Raw genomic sequence first — 14,150 nt, forward strand, 5'->3', positions numbered from 1 at the left:
CCCCCTGGTTTCATTTCTATTCAGTTATCCAATCTCTTATGTGCAGAAAGCTAATCTTGGAATACAACAATACCTTATATGTTGGTCCTGCTGACTCTTAATCTTCCCAACTCCAATATACACCATATAACATAATCCATCTTTTCATGTCTCTTATATGCTGAGAAATTACTGAGAACTTATGATAATAATAATAATGATAATAACTATAAAATATTGAGTGACTGTGGAACTTCATAGAAAGTTTATAAATCATCATCTGATGAGTAGAGACTTTTGACTTTTTGTCTGAAAGCCAGTAAACAAAGAATGATTTCATAAATGTCTGATTTTATGGAGGAATACGTTGTGTGGCAATAAGTAACAAGGTGAACAACAGGAATTAACTTATAGTACAAAGGGAATTAAGGAATTAAAATATTTAAGACAACAAAATGCATACTCTACTACAATTTTGCAAATTAAATTTTGAAAAATCCCAGATTCAGGAAAATCAGAGCTGAAGTCTGGCCTCAGCAGCAGTTCCTCTTATATTGATTAATGGGCCCTGATTAGGATGGAAAATTTTTCCCCAGACACAGAAATGGGGGAAGAAGATATTGGATAAGTTTTAATAGAGGTACATTCAAATTAAGAAGGACTTCTTTATTCTAAGATTGTGTTCTCACTATGCTTATTTTTTTAGTGATAAAATAAATCGTCGTCTTTCTCTGACATTTGGTTATTTACAATTCAATGAACTTGTCAATATTAAAAAGTGGCAACTCTGCACCAGTTCAGAAATAATTTTGAAAATTGTGTTGTTCTGTGAAGACTACAAGTTTTGGGAACACTTTTCTGCTTTTGATGTTATTTTATATGGATAAGAGCAAAATCTGGGAAACGTTCACCCAGACATTTTTCTAGGAAGGATGAGGGTTTTTCTAAAGAAGGGGACGAGGAGTGAATTTTCTTGGTGTGGCCTTCTCATCAGCAACTCTCTAATCAGATCTTCATATAGAATTTATCATTCCACAGGTGACCCGTGACCAAGATGCCACCAGCAGATTCCTGGATGATGAGGTTGAGTTGGGTCAAATTCTTTTTCTCACGGGTGCAAGGTTCTAAATCAAAGTGTTGCATGTGGCAGGACATCTCAACCTTTTGAATAGCAAACCAAGCAATCGAAAACTCGGATCTACGTTTTCAAAACAGCTTTAGCATAAAATCTGTGTCATCAATGGATTTATGAGAGATTTTTGTTTTGTTTTGTTTTTTTACCTATAATAAAATAAACTTCAGCCAAATTAAATGTCAAGGAGTTGAATTGAGCAACGAACGATTCGCCAATAGGGCGGCTCCCAGAATCACAGCAGATTCGGAGAGACTCCAGCACAGCCACGTGGTGAAAGGAGATTTATAGACAAAAACAGAGACATGAGGTACAGAAATTAGAAGTGAGGTACAGAACGGCTAGATTGGTTACAGTTTGGCATTTGCTTTACTTGAACACGGTTTGAACACTCAGCAGTGTATGAGTTTGAATTGTGGCTGCTGGGACTGGCCAATACTTAGCGATTGTTACAGGGACATGCTACTAAGTGAGGTTTTCAATCTTGTCTACCTATTAAGCTAGGTTGCAGGTCATCCACAAGGACTCAAATATAGAAGCACGGAGTCCTTCTCAGGTCATATTTAGTTCTTTTAACACTTAGATAGGATGGACTAAAGGGTTTGTGGTGTGTGTGGTATGTGTGGGGTGTGTGTGTGCGTGTGTGTGTGATAAATAACTTTGTGTAGCAAATATTGGCTTTTAAAAATTACTTTAAAGACTTCCACTCTTTTCTGACAAAGTCATCTGGCTTTTAAAAATTACTTTAAAGACTGCCACTCTTTTCTGACAAAGTCATCTGTCTTAAAGCTCTTCCTGAAGAGTTTAACGCATCTGGTGCCACCACACACCAGGTGGGATGGGGATTATTTTCCACAGTTATTTATGTAAAGAAGATCTTAGGGTGGTAGGTGGTTTATACAAGATTTGAATATGGACAGATTTTCTTTTATTATTTAAAAAAGAAGACATACACAAAGGATCTGTGCAATTGAGGAGTTATCAGGTAAGCCATTTTATGTTGGGACTATGAGTCTCTGTGAGGCACTAAGTGAATATTAACCATGTGGAACCGTCCAGAGTCAGGTGATTCAGAGAAAAAAACTTGATCCTGTACAATTTTAGAATATCAGTGCTGTTTTCATTTCAATCAATTAACAAGAGCAGCCAGGAAATGACTCAAAATCTCTCCCATACAGGAGAGAGTATCTTTTTTTCTTTTTCAGAAATAGTCAATGACATTTTAAAGAAAGATGAAGGCATCAAGGCAGAGGTCAATGAGTTTACAAAAAAAAAATAATAATTCCTTCAATTTAACAGCCTCTTCTTCCACATTTCTAATTTTCTGAAATGTAGTTTGAACCATTCCAATGGGAAAAAATATTGCAAATGTTTGTACAAAATGTTCGTATCACCCCATTCTTTTTAGCTTTCATTAGGAGCATTTTTAAAATATTAAATCTGCTTCAATATAGCTTTTCTATCTTTGGATCATGTTGTACAAGAAAAATTTAAGAATCCTTCCTTCTCTCCCTGCAAAAATATCTCACTAAGCTCACCCAAGAAGGGCCATCCCATAATAAAGCTTGTTTGAATCACTTTCCCTGAAGGGACATTTACAGCCGTTTATAACGTGATCTCCAGGAAGTGCGCAGGAGGAAGCGGCCGCCACCTGCAGCTGGATCAGATGCTGTTCTCCGTCTACCTACTGCTGACATCTTCCCTCCCACCTGGATGCTACCTGAGCAGTCAGAACGTCAAACTTCACTGAACGACAGAGGTGCCGAAATGGCACCTCCACCACCAGTCCGAAGATCTAAGACAACACCAGCTGTCTGAGAGTGGCTTGAACATTATAAATTCAGCGTTTCACTTACAAACGTAGCTGTAAATTCACAGGGAGGAATCTAAGTGCTGGATCTCATTCTTACGGGAAAATTCTATAGAAAAATTGAAGTCAAATTAGCCGTTTGTGGTGGTTGCTGAAGAAGACACACCAAGTCAGATGCTCCTGACCATGCAGGGCGATACCCTCCAACTGAGCATGGAAGCCCGACTGCAATAGGACGGTCTTCGTCATCCGCACTGGTTAGCACTTGCCACTTCTTGCTGCCATTGCCTCTCATACAAGAAAGTCAAGCCAGTGCAGATCAGTAATAATAATAATAATAAATAAATAAAAAAGTAAAAAGGTTTACCTCATTTTATTCAGGAGCTTTATTAAAGAATTTTTTTGCTATTTAATTATCTGATTTTTAAAAAGAAAGCTTTATTAAGGTATAGCTTACATTCTATTAGATTATCCTGAATGTACAGTTCAATGAGATTTAGCAAATTTCCAATTGTGAAACCCTATCGCCACCAAGTTGAGAAGATGTCCATCAGTCAAAAAGAGTAGGAAGCATACAGAAATCTCATACAAATGGGAATATATAATATGGAGTCTTACGTGCTTGGTTTTCATTTAGCATATTGTCTTCAGGTTGTCTCCTATAGCTGCATGCTATTCGTAGTTTCTTCCTTTATATTACTGAGTGGATATGTGGTTATGTGGGGATAACACATTTCCTTTATCCATTCACCAGTCAGCACTTGCATTGCTTCCAGTTTGGGGCCATCACAGAACATACCCTGAACACTCTCATACAAGTCTTTGTGTTAACATAACATTTACTTTTCTCCTGGATGTGAAATGACTGGTGAGGATATATTTAACTCATTTAGAAACTGTCAAAGTGTTTTTCAAAGTAGCTGCAACATTTTTTAAATTCTCACCAGAAATATTTGAAAATTCCAGTTTCTCGACAGTATTCCAACACTTGGGAGGCTGAGTCAGTTCATCTGAATTTTAACTTGACCTCTAAGTAAAAAATATGTGTTACAGATATGCATTTTGTGATTATTCCAGTTGCTTAAGGAGCAAGGAGGGTGGGGAAGATTTTTACTAAAAGTTAAATTTTGAGGTGTTTTAAGTGGATTTGGTAGTAGAAAAAGATGATCATTTCATTCTTTTTAATTGAATTTTCCAAGTTTTCTCATTTTCGTCTTAAGACATTACAGAAAACCCGGAGAAACATGAAATAAAGAAGGAAATAAAACCCATCCATAATCTGCTACCCCTGAATAGATCCAGCAAGCTTCTTGTCCCTGCTTTCTCTTGGTCTGTGTCCAGGGTCATGCAATGATTTTACAGTACCTCTTACCTGTGTTCCATTGCTACATGATCTCCATATTCAATGTGTAATGAATGCCTGGTGTTTCTTTCTCTCATTTTACTTCAAATTATATGACTTTTTCTACTCTCACAATATTTACTTCATTAATGTTTACTATTTAGTAATATATCAATATATCTTTATCTGTCAGTATCGATCCATCTGTCTACGTAGTATGGAGACTTGTGTTCTGTTTTCTTCCTTCAGATTTGTTACTTAGAACTGGTTTTCATCAATAGCACTGACAGGTCAATGGTATGAACACTTTATGATTATCAGTACACGTTTCCAAACTGCGTTCGAAATTGCACATGTGGAGAGACAGTGGCAGTTTTACTTTGGCCTCATTGGTTTGGGAAGCAGCGTGACTGTTTTTGCCAGTTTGATTGGTTTTCAGGATCATGTCAGTGTATTAACTCACAATTACTCTACTACCCATGCTCTCTCTGTCATACCCCGTTGAGTGTAACAAACTCCTTCTCTTCACTTCCTTATTACTTAATGCAAATGTATTACATGAATAGTTATCCTGGCCCGCGGGATAGTCAGAGCAGGCCCTGGAGGAGGGGGTGGGAATTTGGGGAACAAGAGACACGAGAAATGGAGACAAGACAGTGCTCTGATCAAGTCTCGTTTAATGGCGGTAATGCACTGCCTTATATACACTTGGAAGGGAAGGGGTTGGGCTAAGGCGGAAATGATCTCATTGCCGAAGGCGTGGCCAGGTTAGTTTCGGTTTCTCCGGTTGGACGTCATGTTGCGCTTGCGCTATTAAGTAACAATTTTCCCGGGCGCGGGAAAAGTGAGTGAAGAAGAAGCAGGAAGAGCGCCATCTTTAATGAGGTATTAGTACGGGGAAAAAAGGCAAAGATAGGGAGAAGGTGTGGGGTGGAAATGAATATAGCTCAGGCGTTTAATCCTTAATTATTATTCGCTATGGCCGGGGCGTGCAGCTCCGGACAGGTCCCCCTTTTTATATTTTTATGATAAGAAAACCCCTCGGGAACTGCGCCTGTCTTAGGTTGGGTCAACTCACCCCCACCTTCTAGGCCCGTCATGGGATAAGGCAGCAGCAAGGGCAGCCCTCCTGTCTTAGGCTCCGATGGAGATAGTGTCCTCTTACCCGTCATTGACTGTCCAGTTCAGCACACAGGGGAGGTGGTCTTATTAAGGCAAATAAGACTCACCATTTTCAGTCATCTCAAGGCGATAATAATGAACCTGTATAGGTTTGGCCTGGAAGGCCTCGATTTGTTGTCTGACAAATGCCATAAGCTTATTAAGGATTATAGGCCCGAGAGTGAGGAAGAGTAGAAGGGTGAGTAAAGGACCAAGAAATGGCAGGAGATAGGGGAGAAGTCCATCGAGTCCAGTCCATAGTGGATTGGCGGCCAAGCCTTTTCTGCGCTTTTCTAGTTCTTCTTGCAAAGTTTTTATCTTATCTCTGACGATTCCGGATTTGTTGGCGTAAAAACAGCACTTTTCCTGTAAAGCCAAACATATCCCTCCCTGTTCTGCCGTTAACAAATCTAGACCTCTTCTATTTTGGAGAACTACTTCAGCTAACGAGTCTACTTGGTCTTGTAAATCTTGTATAGTACTGGATAAGGTCTGTACATCTGAGATTAATTGATTGGATAATTTGGTATATTGGGTTAGTGAGACTCCTAGGCCTGTGGCTCCTGTAGTAAAAGCAGTGGTGATTCCTAGTCCAGCCAACAAGGGAATAAATTGTATGGCTCGTTTCGGTCTATAAATAAAATGTTCAATAGCAGGGATGGGGATAGGTTCATCTCCAGGGATGATATCAATGTCGGGGAGAAGAGTGGCCAGAACACAAAGCCCTGTCCAATTTGTAGGTAGATACGTATATGCCATGTTGTTTCCACAAACGAAAACCGAGCCATTTATAGCACACAAAGGGTTGGTGGCATTGATTATGGAAGTACAGTTGCCAAACACAACATAGCCTAAATCAATTTCTTTAGTGTTATTATATGATGGTGAAAAGAGGCAAGGGGAATTAGAAAACGTCATCAGTTGAACTAAGGGGGGGCGGGTAATAGGACAGGAATTATTTACTAAGGATTCATTTGAGTAATTGACATAGGGCAATGAAAGGTTAGGTATGGCTAGAGGAATAGGGGGGCCCATTTTAAGACAAAGCCAACAATCGTGGGCCAGGCTTGTATTGGACATTTGAAGTAAATTGTAAGTAGCATTGAGGATATCAAAGGTTTTGGCATCGAGCCTAAAATTATCTCTAAGCTCAGGCAGGGCTAAAGGGTGATATTGAAGTTCAGGATAAGAAGCTTTATGAATTTCTTCTAATTTTTTCTGGACGGTTTTAATTCTTGTAATATCTAATGGGCCTCCTCCATCAGAAATGTGAATGGGGGCGGTAGTGCTCCAACAAACAGGCTTTCCTTTTTGGCCATTACAAGGAGATTGTACAAGTTTATTAGTGGATCCTAATACTTGTACGTCATTGATGCCTCCAGTTTGTGTTTTTAGTAACGTGGCCGTATAATATGTTCTATTGCCTGATTTGCATTGTTGATAGGATGTATAACAGGAACTATGTACAGAAGATTGGAAAGAACTACAAGGGCATTCTAGGAGCGGCCCGCTAGGTGAGGTATCTCTTGGGGTAGACTTACATTTCCATAACTGGTTTGGCATTAGGTAAGCTGTCTTGCCCGTGCAGGTCACCTGGGTGATTCTATCTGATGGAGGTTCAGATATTTGTCCCCCTCTGCAGTCACAAGGCTGGCCGTATTGTTTTCGTAATAATTCTCTTGCCTTACGAGGGTCACCAAAACCTGCATAGACTGTCACTATGTTATATAGAGCGATTATTCTCCAAAGGAATTTCGTGTTAGGCTTCATTTTCTGAAAAACAAGAAGGAAAGAACTTCTCAGGGAGATTTATCTTCCCTGGACTGACAATGGTTATGATTTATTTGTCTTACCAATCTTTCAGGCAGCCATCTGGCTGCATCATTTTTTTGTGAGAAGATGCATACTGAGCCTCTTCCCCAAATTAAAACTGGATCGGGGCCATGCCATGAACTATCAAGTGGATCTTTCCATTTTACCATTGCAAACTGTTTTTGAGATTCAGGATGCCAGAAACGGTCGGCAGCCGATTTTCCATGACTGTCCAAATTTAAAAAATTAAGGATAAACAGGGCATGATTGAGTATGTTTCTGGGGGTACCCTTCACGGGGTACCAGCTCCCCCCTTTTAATTTTGTGATAATAGTTTTTAATGACAGATGAGCTCTTTCTACTATACCTTGTCCTTGGGGATTATAGGGAATGCCTGTGGTATGTTTAATTTGTAGGGTATTACAAAATTGTAAGAAGGTTTTGGTTATATAACCGGGGCCATTATCTGTTTTGATTTGTTTGGGTATTCCTAAAATAGAAAAGCAGTGTAATAAATGAGCTATGACATGTTTGGTGGCCTCTCCTGTTTGGAGAGTTGCACTGATGAATCCACTATAGGTGTCTATGCATACATGGATATATTTTAGTTGACCAAATTCTAAGTGGTGAGTAACGTCCATTTGCCAAATTTCGTTGGGGATGAGTCCTCGGGGGTTAACTCCTAGATGGGGAACAGGTAAATATGTTATGCAGTTGGCGCATTGTTTAACTATTTGTCGAGTCTGTTCTCTGGTAAGTTTAAACATAAGTCTTAAGGTTTGGGCGTTTAAATGATGTAAGGCATGTGCTTTTTGCGCTTGTTGCAAATTGTCTGTAGTGACTGTGGCTATGGTTTTTGTTGCCGTGTCAGCTGTTGCGTTACCTTGTGTTAGAGGTCCCGGTAATCCTGAATGTGCTCTAATATGCCCAAGAAAAAAGGGAGTAGTCCTTTTTCGGATAAGTTGTTGACATTGTAAAAATAGGTTAGCTGTGTCTGAAATATGTTTAATTTGAGACACGGTCTCTAAGAGGGGTATTGAATGAGCCAGGTAGGCGCTGTCTGTATAAATATTAAGTGGCTGACAAGGAAAAGCTGATAGTGCTGCAATTATAGCTTGCAATTCGACCAGCTGAGCTGATGTATAAGTGGTCTGGAATTTAACGACTACATTATTGTAAGTGTAAGCGGCAAGTCCTGTGGAGGATCCATCAGTGAAAATTAGTAATGTGTCATTGAGAGGTTCTTTACTGGTAATATGGGGAAATACAAACGCATGAAGTTTGCAAAATTGAATAAGTTTGTTAGGTGGGTAATGGTTGTCAATCGCGCCAGTATAAGAAGCGCAAGCAATTGGCCAGACTTCCGTATTTTGTAACAGCCAATGGATGCGTGATTGAGTGTAGGGCTGTATAATGGTAGAGGGTTCTATTCCAAAGTATTTTCTACTGTTCTCTCTTCCCAAGATAATTAGATCAGCTATGGCATCATAATAAGGCAACAAAACCTTTTTAGGGGAGGAGGGCAGGTGTACCCACATAATGGGATTGTTCTGCCAAAATAGGCCAGTAGGGGTTATTGTTGTGTTAAAAATAAGGAATATTAATGGCTGAGAATAATCAATACTGATAACAAATTGTGTTGCAATGGCATGTTCTACCTGTTGGAGTGTTATTAATGCTTCTTTAGTAATGGACCTGGGGGATTTTGGATTAGAGTCTCCTTTTAATATATCGAAAAGAGGTTTTAACTCTCCTGTGGTGAGCTTTAAGTACGGTCGAAGCCAATTTATGTCTCCCAGTAATTTTTGGAAATCATTTAAAGTTTTTAAATGATCACGACGTATAACGGCCTTTTGATTAATGATTTTGGTTCCATTAATTTGGAAACCAAGATAAGTGTATGGATCTTGTAATTGTACTTTTTCTGGGGCTATTTGTAGTCCGGCTGCTGTTAACTCTTGTTTGAGTTGGGCGAAGCACTGTAAGACTTGTTCGCCAATTTCTCCTGCTATTAAAATATCATCCATATAATGTATAATATACATTTGTGCCCATGTTTTTCTGACTGGCTCTATAGCGGCAGCTACATATTTTTGACACAAGGTAGGACTATTGGCCATACCCTGAGGTAAGACTTTCCATTGATAGCGCTTCATTGGTTGTTTAAAATTTGTAGATGGAAGACTAAAGACAAATCTTTTCTGGTCAGCAGGGTGAAGGGGAATTGTAAAAAAGCAATCTTTAAGGTCAATAATGATTTTAAAATATTTTTGAGGAATCGCAACCAGTGAAGGCAATCCTGGTTGTAAGGCACCCATAAGGATCATAGTGATATTTACTGCTCTCAAATCTTGTAAGAGTCTCCATTTACCAGACTTCTTTTTAATAACAAAAATAGGTGTATTCCAGGGGGAATTACTTTCCTCAATATGTCCTGCTGCTAGTTGTTCCTGCACTAACTGTTGGGCAGCACTTAGTTTATCATTGAGTAAAGGCCACTGATCAACCCAAACGGGCTCATCTGACTTCTAAGTAATGGGGTCAGCGCACCTTTGGGGTGCAGGTATGTCAGTGGCCTGAGCTAAAAATTTCCAAATCCCTTTTTATCAAGTTGTCCTGAAACCAGTATAGGCTGTGGGATACCGTTCTCTCCTTTTCCAAGACCTTTACCAGGGGTGTATCCTTGAGTTAACATTTGTGCAGTAACTATATCATTTGGACTACACATTATAATTTTCATTTGAGAGAGTAGATCTCGCCCCCAAAGGTTAACAGGTAGGTAAGGGATGACAAATGGCTTAATGAGGCCTGAATTGTTTTCTTTATCTGTCCATGTTAGGTATTTAGAACTTTGTTTAGGATTACTGCTTTGTCCAATTCCTCTCAAGTGAGTTAAAGTTCCTGTGGTAGACCAATGAGAGGGCCAATCTTCCTGTTTAATGATGGTTACATCAGCCCCTGTGTCTATTAGTCCAGTGAATGCCTTCCCGTCTAACCATAAGGTTAGAGAGGGTTTTTGATTTGTAATTGGTTGCACCCAATATATATCTGATGATCCGAAACCTTTTATATTTCTATTAGAGTATTGGATATTATTATCTGTTTTAACCAAAGGTAGCAGGAGTAACTGAGCTATTCTAACTCCTTGAGGGACAGTAATAATACTATCAATAGCTCTGGCCATAATTTTAATTTCTCCTTCATAATCATTATCGATAACTCCAGGGAGGACTTGTAAGCCTCTCATGGTGACACTACTTCTTCCTAAAAGTAGCCCAAAAGTGTTAGGTGGTAAGGGTCCATATATTCCGGTATTTAAGGTTTGCGGTCCCATTTCAGGTGTTAGTATTGTGTGGGAGGTGGAACTGAGGTCCAATCCTGCACTTCCTGGGGTTGCTCTACTAAGTTTTGAAATGGATTGCTGTTGCTGGCTGGAACAAAGCTGACTGCCCCATATGCTTGTTTCGGGGCCTGAGGCTGGCCTCTCATCCCGTTTCCCTGCCTGGGGGGTAAAGGATTTCCTTGACTGTCAGTTTTAGATTTACATTCGTTTGCCCAGTGCCTTCCTCTTTTACACCTTGGGCAAAGGCCTGGGATTCTTACTTCTGGACTCTTATTTTGGTTTTCACAGCAATCTTTTGCAAAGTGTCCCCTTTTACCGCATCTAAAACATCCCCCTTTATCTTTACCTTTGTTAATGAGGAAATCTCTTACTGTTTGGCCGCTAAAAGCGGCGGCCATTGCTAGGCCTTGTTGATATGAGGGCCCAATATCTGAACAAAGGCGAATGTATCCTGTTAAATCTGTTTTCTTTCGATAAGGTCTGATTGCCGCTTGGCAGGCGGGGTTAGCATTTTTATAAGCTAACTGTTTAACATAATCTACACCCGTTTTTGCATTTCCAAAGATTCTACCTGCCGTGGTCATAAGTCTATGCACAAAGTCTGAAAATGGCTCATCGGGTCCTTGTTTAACCGCTGTGAGCGAGGCCCCTGGATCTTCTTTAACGGGAAGTTTTCTCCAGGCTTTTGTAGCAGCAGCCTGGATTTGTGAGAACAGTCCAGGGTCATATTGCATTTGGGCCTGAGTGTCTGCATAATTACCTGAACCAGTTAACATATCAAAATCCCAACCGTTTCCTGCCTGTTGATTTCTTTTAGCTGTATCTCTACAATTTTCAAAGAACTCTGACTTCCAAATTAAGTGGTCTCCCCCAGAAAGAACTGCCCTGACTAAGGTATTCCAGTCTGTAGGAGTGAGCCAATTCTCAGCTACAGATTCCACTATAGCAAGAGTATATGGAGCAGTAGCCCCATACTGAGAGGCAGCAGTCTTTAACTCTTTTATAATAGTAAAATCAAATCCAGTATGATGCCTCCAAGCCTGTCCCTGTTCATCTATGGTTTCAGTGACCGGAAAAACGTCTTTGGGGGAGGAGTCTTCTCTATGTCGGCTAGCAACTAACCCCCCTCTTGGAACATGTTGTCCAGGCCGCTGAAGTGGGCGCAAGGAACCCTCCATAGCGTCTGAGTTAGGTATTTTTTCATTTCCTGTTTTTAGCTTTTGGAGCCTAATTATCAATGATTGATGTAACTCTTCAAGTTTAATCTGTTCTTCTAGTTGAGCAATTTTTTGCTTTAATTCTTCTTTGGGATCTATTGCTGCCATAACAATGGGCGCAGAAGCCTCATTATGTGTCTTATTATATGGGGGTGGGTATGAAGTAAAGGGAGGCAAATCAGGGTTATGATATTTAGCCGCCTCTTCCTCTAAATCATCCCAATTTATATCCAATTGATTAGGCTTATTAATTTCCTCCTCCTTTTGAAGCATCTGTAAAATTGGGTATTTTTTTGGTTTGTTTTCGTGTGGTATTTCTTTATCTATTACAGAAGGAGACTTGATTTCCTCATGATCACTTTCGAGGGAAATGAGATCTTCCTCCGTATCTTGCGGAGGCTTTGTGAGGTTAGAGCGGGAGCTAACCTTTAAAATATGCTCTGTCTGAGCGACCGCAGCCATGACTTGCGGATCGGCCTCCTTCTTATCTATTAAATCTCTAATGAGGTTCCAATAAGAGAAGGCAGTTACAGGAATTTTTTCTGGCCCAAAAGTATTATAATAGTCCTGAAAACAATCCCCTACTCTACGCCATCTTTTAATATCAATAGTTCCTTCCTGTGGGAACCAAGGGCAAGTGTCTTTTACAAAATCAAAAAATTTAAACAAATCATTACCTTTAACCTTTACTCCTCGTATCTTTAAAGCCTCTTTTAATTGTCCTACATATATTTGATGTTGGCTTAATTCTTGTCCCATTTTGGACGCGCCACTTACCTTCGATCCAGACGCGGCAGGTTCCCGCGGTGATCGGAAGAGTTTGACTCCTTTTGTCTTTGTTAGCGGTCGACCGTCCTTTGGCGTCCTCTTCCTCACGGAGTCCCTCGTTTCCAGGTCCCTGTTCGGGCGCCACGTATCCCGGCCCGCGGGATAGTCAGAGCAGGCCCTGGAGGAGGGGGTGGGAATTTGGGGAACAAGAGACACGAGAAATGGAGACAAGACAGTGCTCTGATCAAGTCTCGTTTAATGGCGGTAATGCACTGCCTTATATACACTTGGAAGGGAAGGGGTTGGGCTAAGGCGGAAATGATCTCATTGCCGAAGGCGTGGCCAGGTTAGTTTCGGTTTCTCCGGTCGGACGTCATGTTGCGCTTGCGCTATTAAGTAACAATTTTCCCGGGCGCGGGAAAAGTGAGTGAAGAAGAAGCAGGAAGAGCGCCATCTTAATGAGGTATTAGTACAGGGGAAAAAAGGCAAAGATAGGGAGAAGGTGTGGGGTGGAAATGAATATAGCTCAGGCGTTTAATCCTTAATTATTATTCGCTATGGCCGGGGCATGCAGCTCCGGACAAATAGTGTATGATCTTCTTATATAATTAATCATAATTTTAGAGAAAAGTCAAGTTAAATATTCTTTGGATGCAACTAATGTCTAAAAGCATAACATGTACTTGGTTTCCATTTTTGAAAAATGTTCAATATACATTTATATAAAATTGATACAAAGTTCTCAGGTGTGAATCTTCTTTTTTAAAATTTTATTTTAGATTTTCCACTAGATTCTATGGCTCAAATTTAGTAGCGAGAGAAAGAATTCATTTTCCCACCTGTAACTCAAAACAAATGCATAGGCATCTATGGTAACTGTTTCTGAAGCTGACATCCTGACAACTGTAACAACATATGTTTGATTTTTCCATAACCCGTTAAATTGCTTTCTGAGTAATGAAAGCCATGTGCCAGTACATTCAAATGTTCCAAAGGTGCACACTATTAGAAGGTTTCCACTCTTATTGCAAAACATCTGTTTTGGTCTTTAAAACACACATACGTGCATGCACACACACACACACACACATACACACACACACACATCATTTCTCCAGAGCAGTGAGAAAAGAGAAAGGTGACTTCCAGTGTAAGTCATTTTTTTTTTTTCAAATAAAAGCTTATTTATGTGTATTTCTGTCTGGCAGAACAGAATTAAATTAGTACCTCCCTACCCATGAAGTAACTTAGCTGACCTTGTTAAGCACATGTATTTATAAACCTATTTCTTTCTATATGTTCGTTTCAGAGTCCCAAATTAACAACCAAAAAAGAGAGAGCGTAATGTTTTAGTTTTGGCCTAGTGATCTGGGGTCCTGAGTTTTTGTTTTCCTTTCACACATGGGAGGTGATGTTCTAAAACAATTCACCTCTCTTATTTTTGTTACCATCAAAATACGAATTGTCATCAGATAATTTCTGACCTATTCCCAAGGGATGAATCAAAATGATACTGAAAGTTCATATTCTCTATTTTTCAATTTTTCATGGCTTCTGCAGGTGGCTTACAGTCTGCTGCTAGCCAG

At 39.9% G+C, this 14,150-nt stretch overlaps 2 protein-coding genes across 2 annotated transcripts in view; one reads left to right on the forward strand and one right to left on the reverse strand.

The window, feature by feature from the left end:
* Nucleotides 1-14,150, forward strand: part of LOC107130599 (uncharacterized) — a 70,050-nt gene that overhangs the window by 28,713 nt on the left and 27,187 nt on the right. The window lies entirely within an intron of this gene.
* Nucleotides 985-13,010, reverse strand: LOC135964873 (syncytin-1-like). Its single transcript, XM_074000133.1, has 4 exons — nucleotides 12,574-13,010; nucleotides 5,637-7,197; nucleotides 2,711-2,831; nucleotides 985-1,177 (listed from the first exon to the last, which is right to left on the reverse strand). The coding sequence occupies exons 2-4, from the start codon at nucleotides 7,192-7,194 to the stop codon at nucleotides 985-987; spliced, it is 1,872 nt and encodes a 623-aa protein (XP_073856234.1). The 5' UTR covers nucleotides 7,195-7,197; nucleotides 12,574-13,010.

Source organism: Macaca fascicularis, chromosome 8 (genome assembly GCF_037993035.2).
Source record: "Macaca fascicularis isolate 582-1 chromosome 8, T2T-MFA8v1.1".
Lineage (NCBI taxonomy): Eukaryota > Metazoa > Chordata > Mammalia > Primates > Cercopithecidae > Macaca > Macaca fascicularis.

What these genes read in the sequence shown, in the direction of transcription:
- LOC135964873 (XM_074000133.1), bottom strand. Translation starts at nt 7,194, where the DNA reads ATGAAGCCTAACACGAAATTCCTTTGGAGAATAATCGCTCTATATAAC. An exon ending in CTATCTCCTGCCATTTCTTG is followed by an intron (nt 2,832 to 5,636) that starts GTCCTTTACTCA and finishes CTGACTGCTCAG; the next exon opens with GTAGCATCCAGGTGGGAGGG. An exon ending in AGATCACGTTATAAACGGCT is followed by an intron (nt 1,178 to 2,710) that starts GTAAATGTCCCT and finishes TTGAAAACGTAG; the next exon opens with ATCCGAGTTTTCGATTGCTT.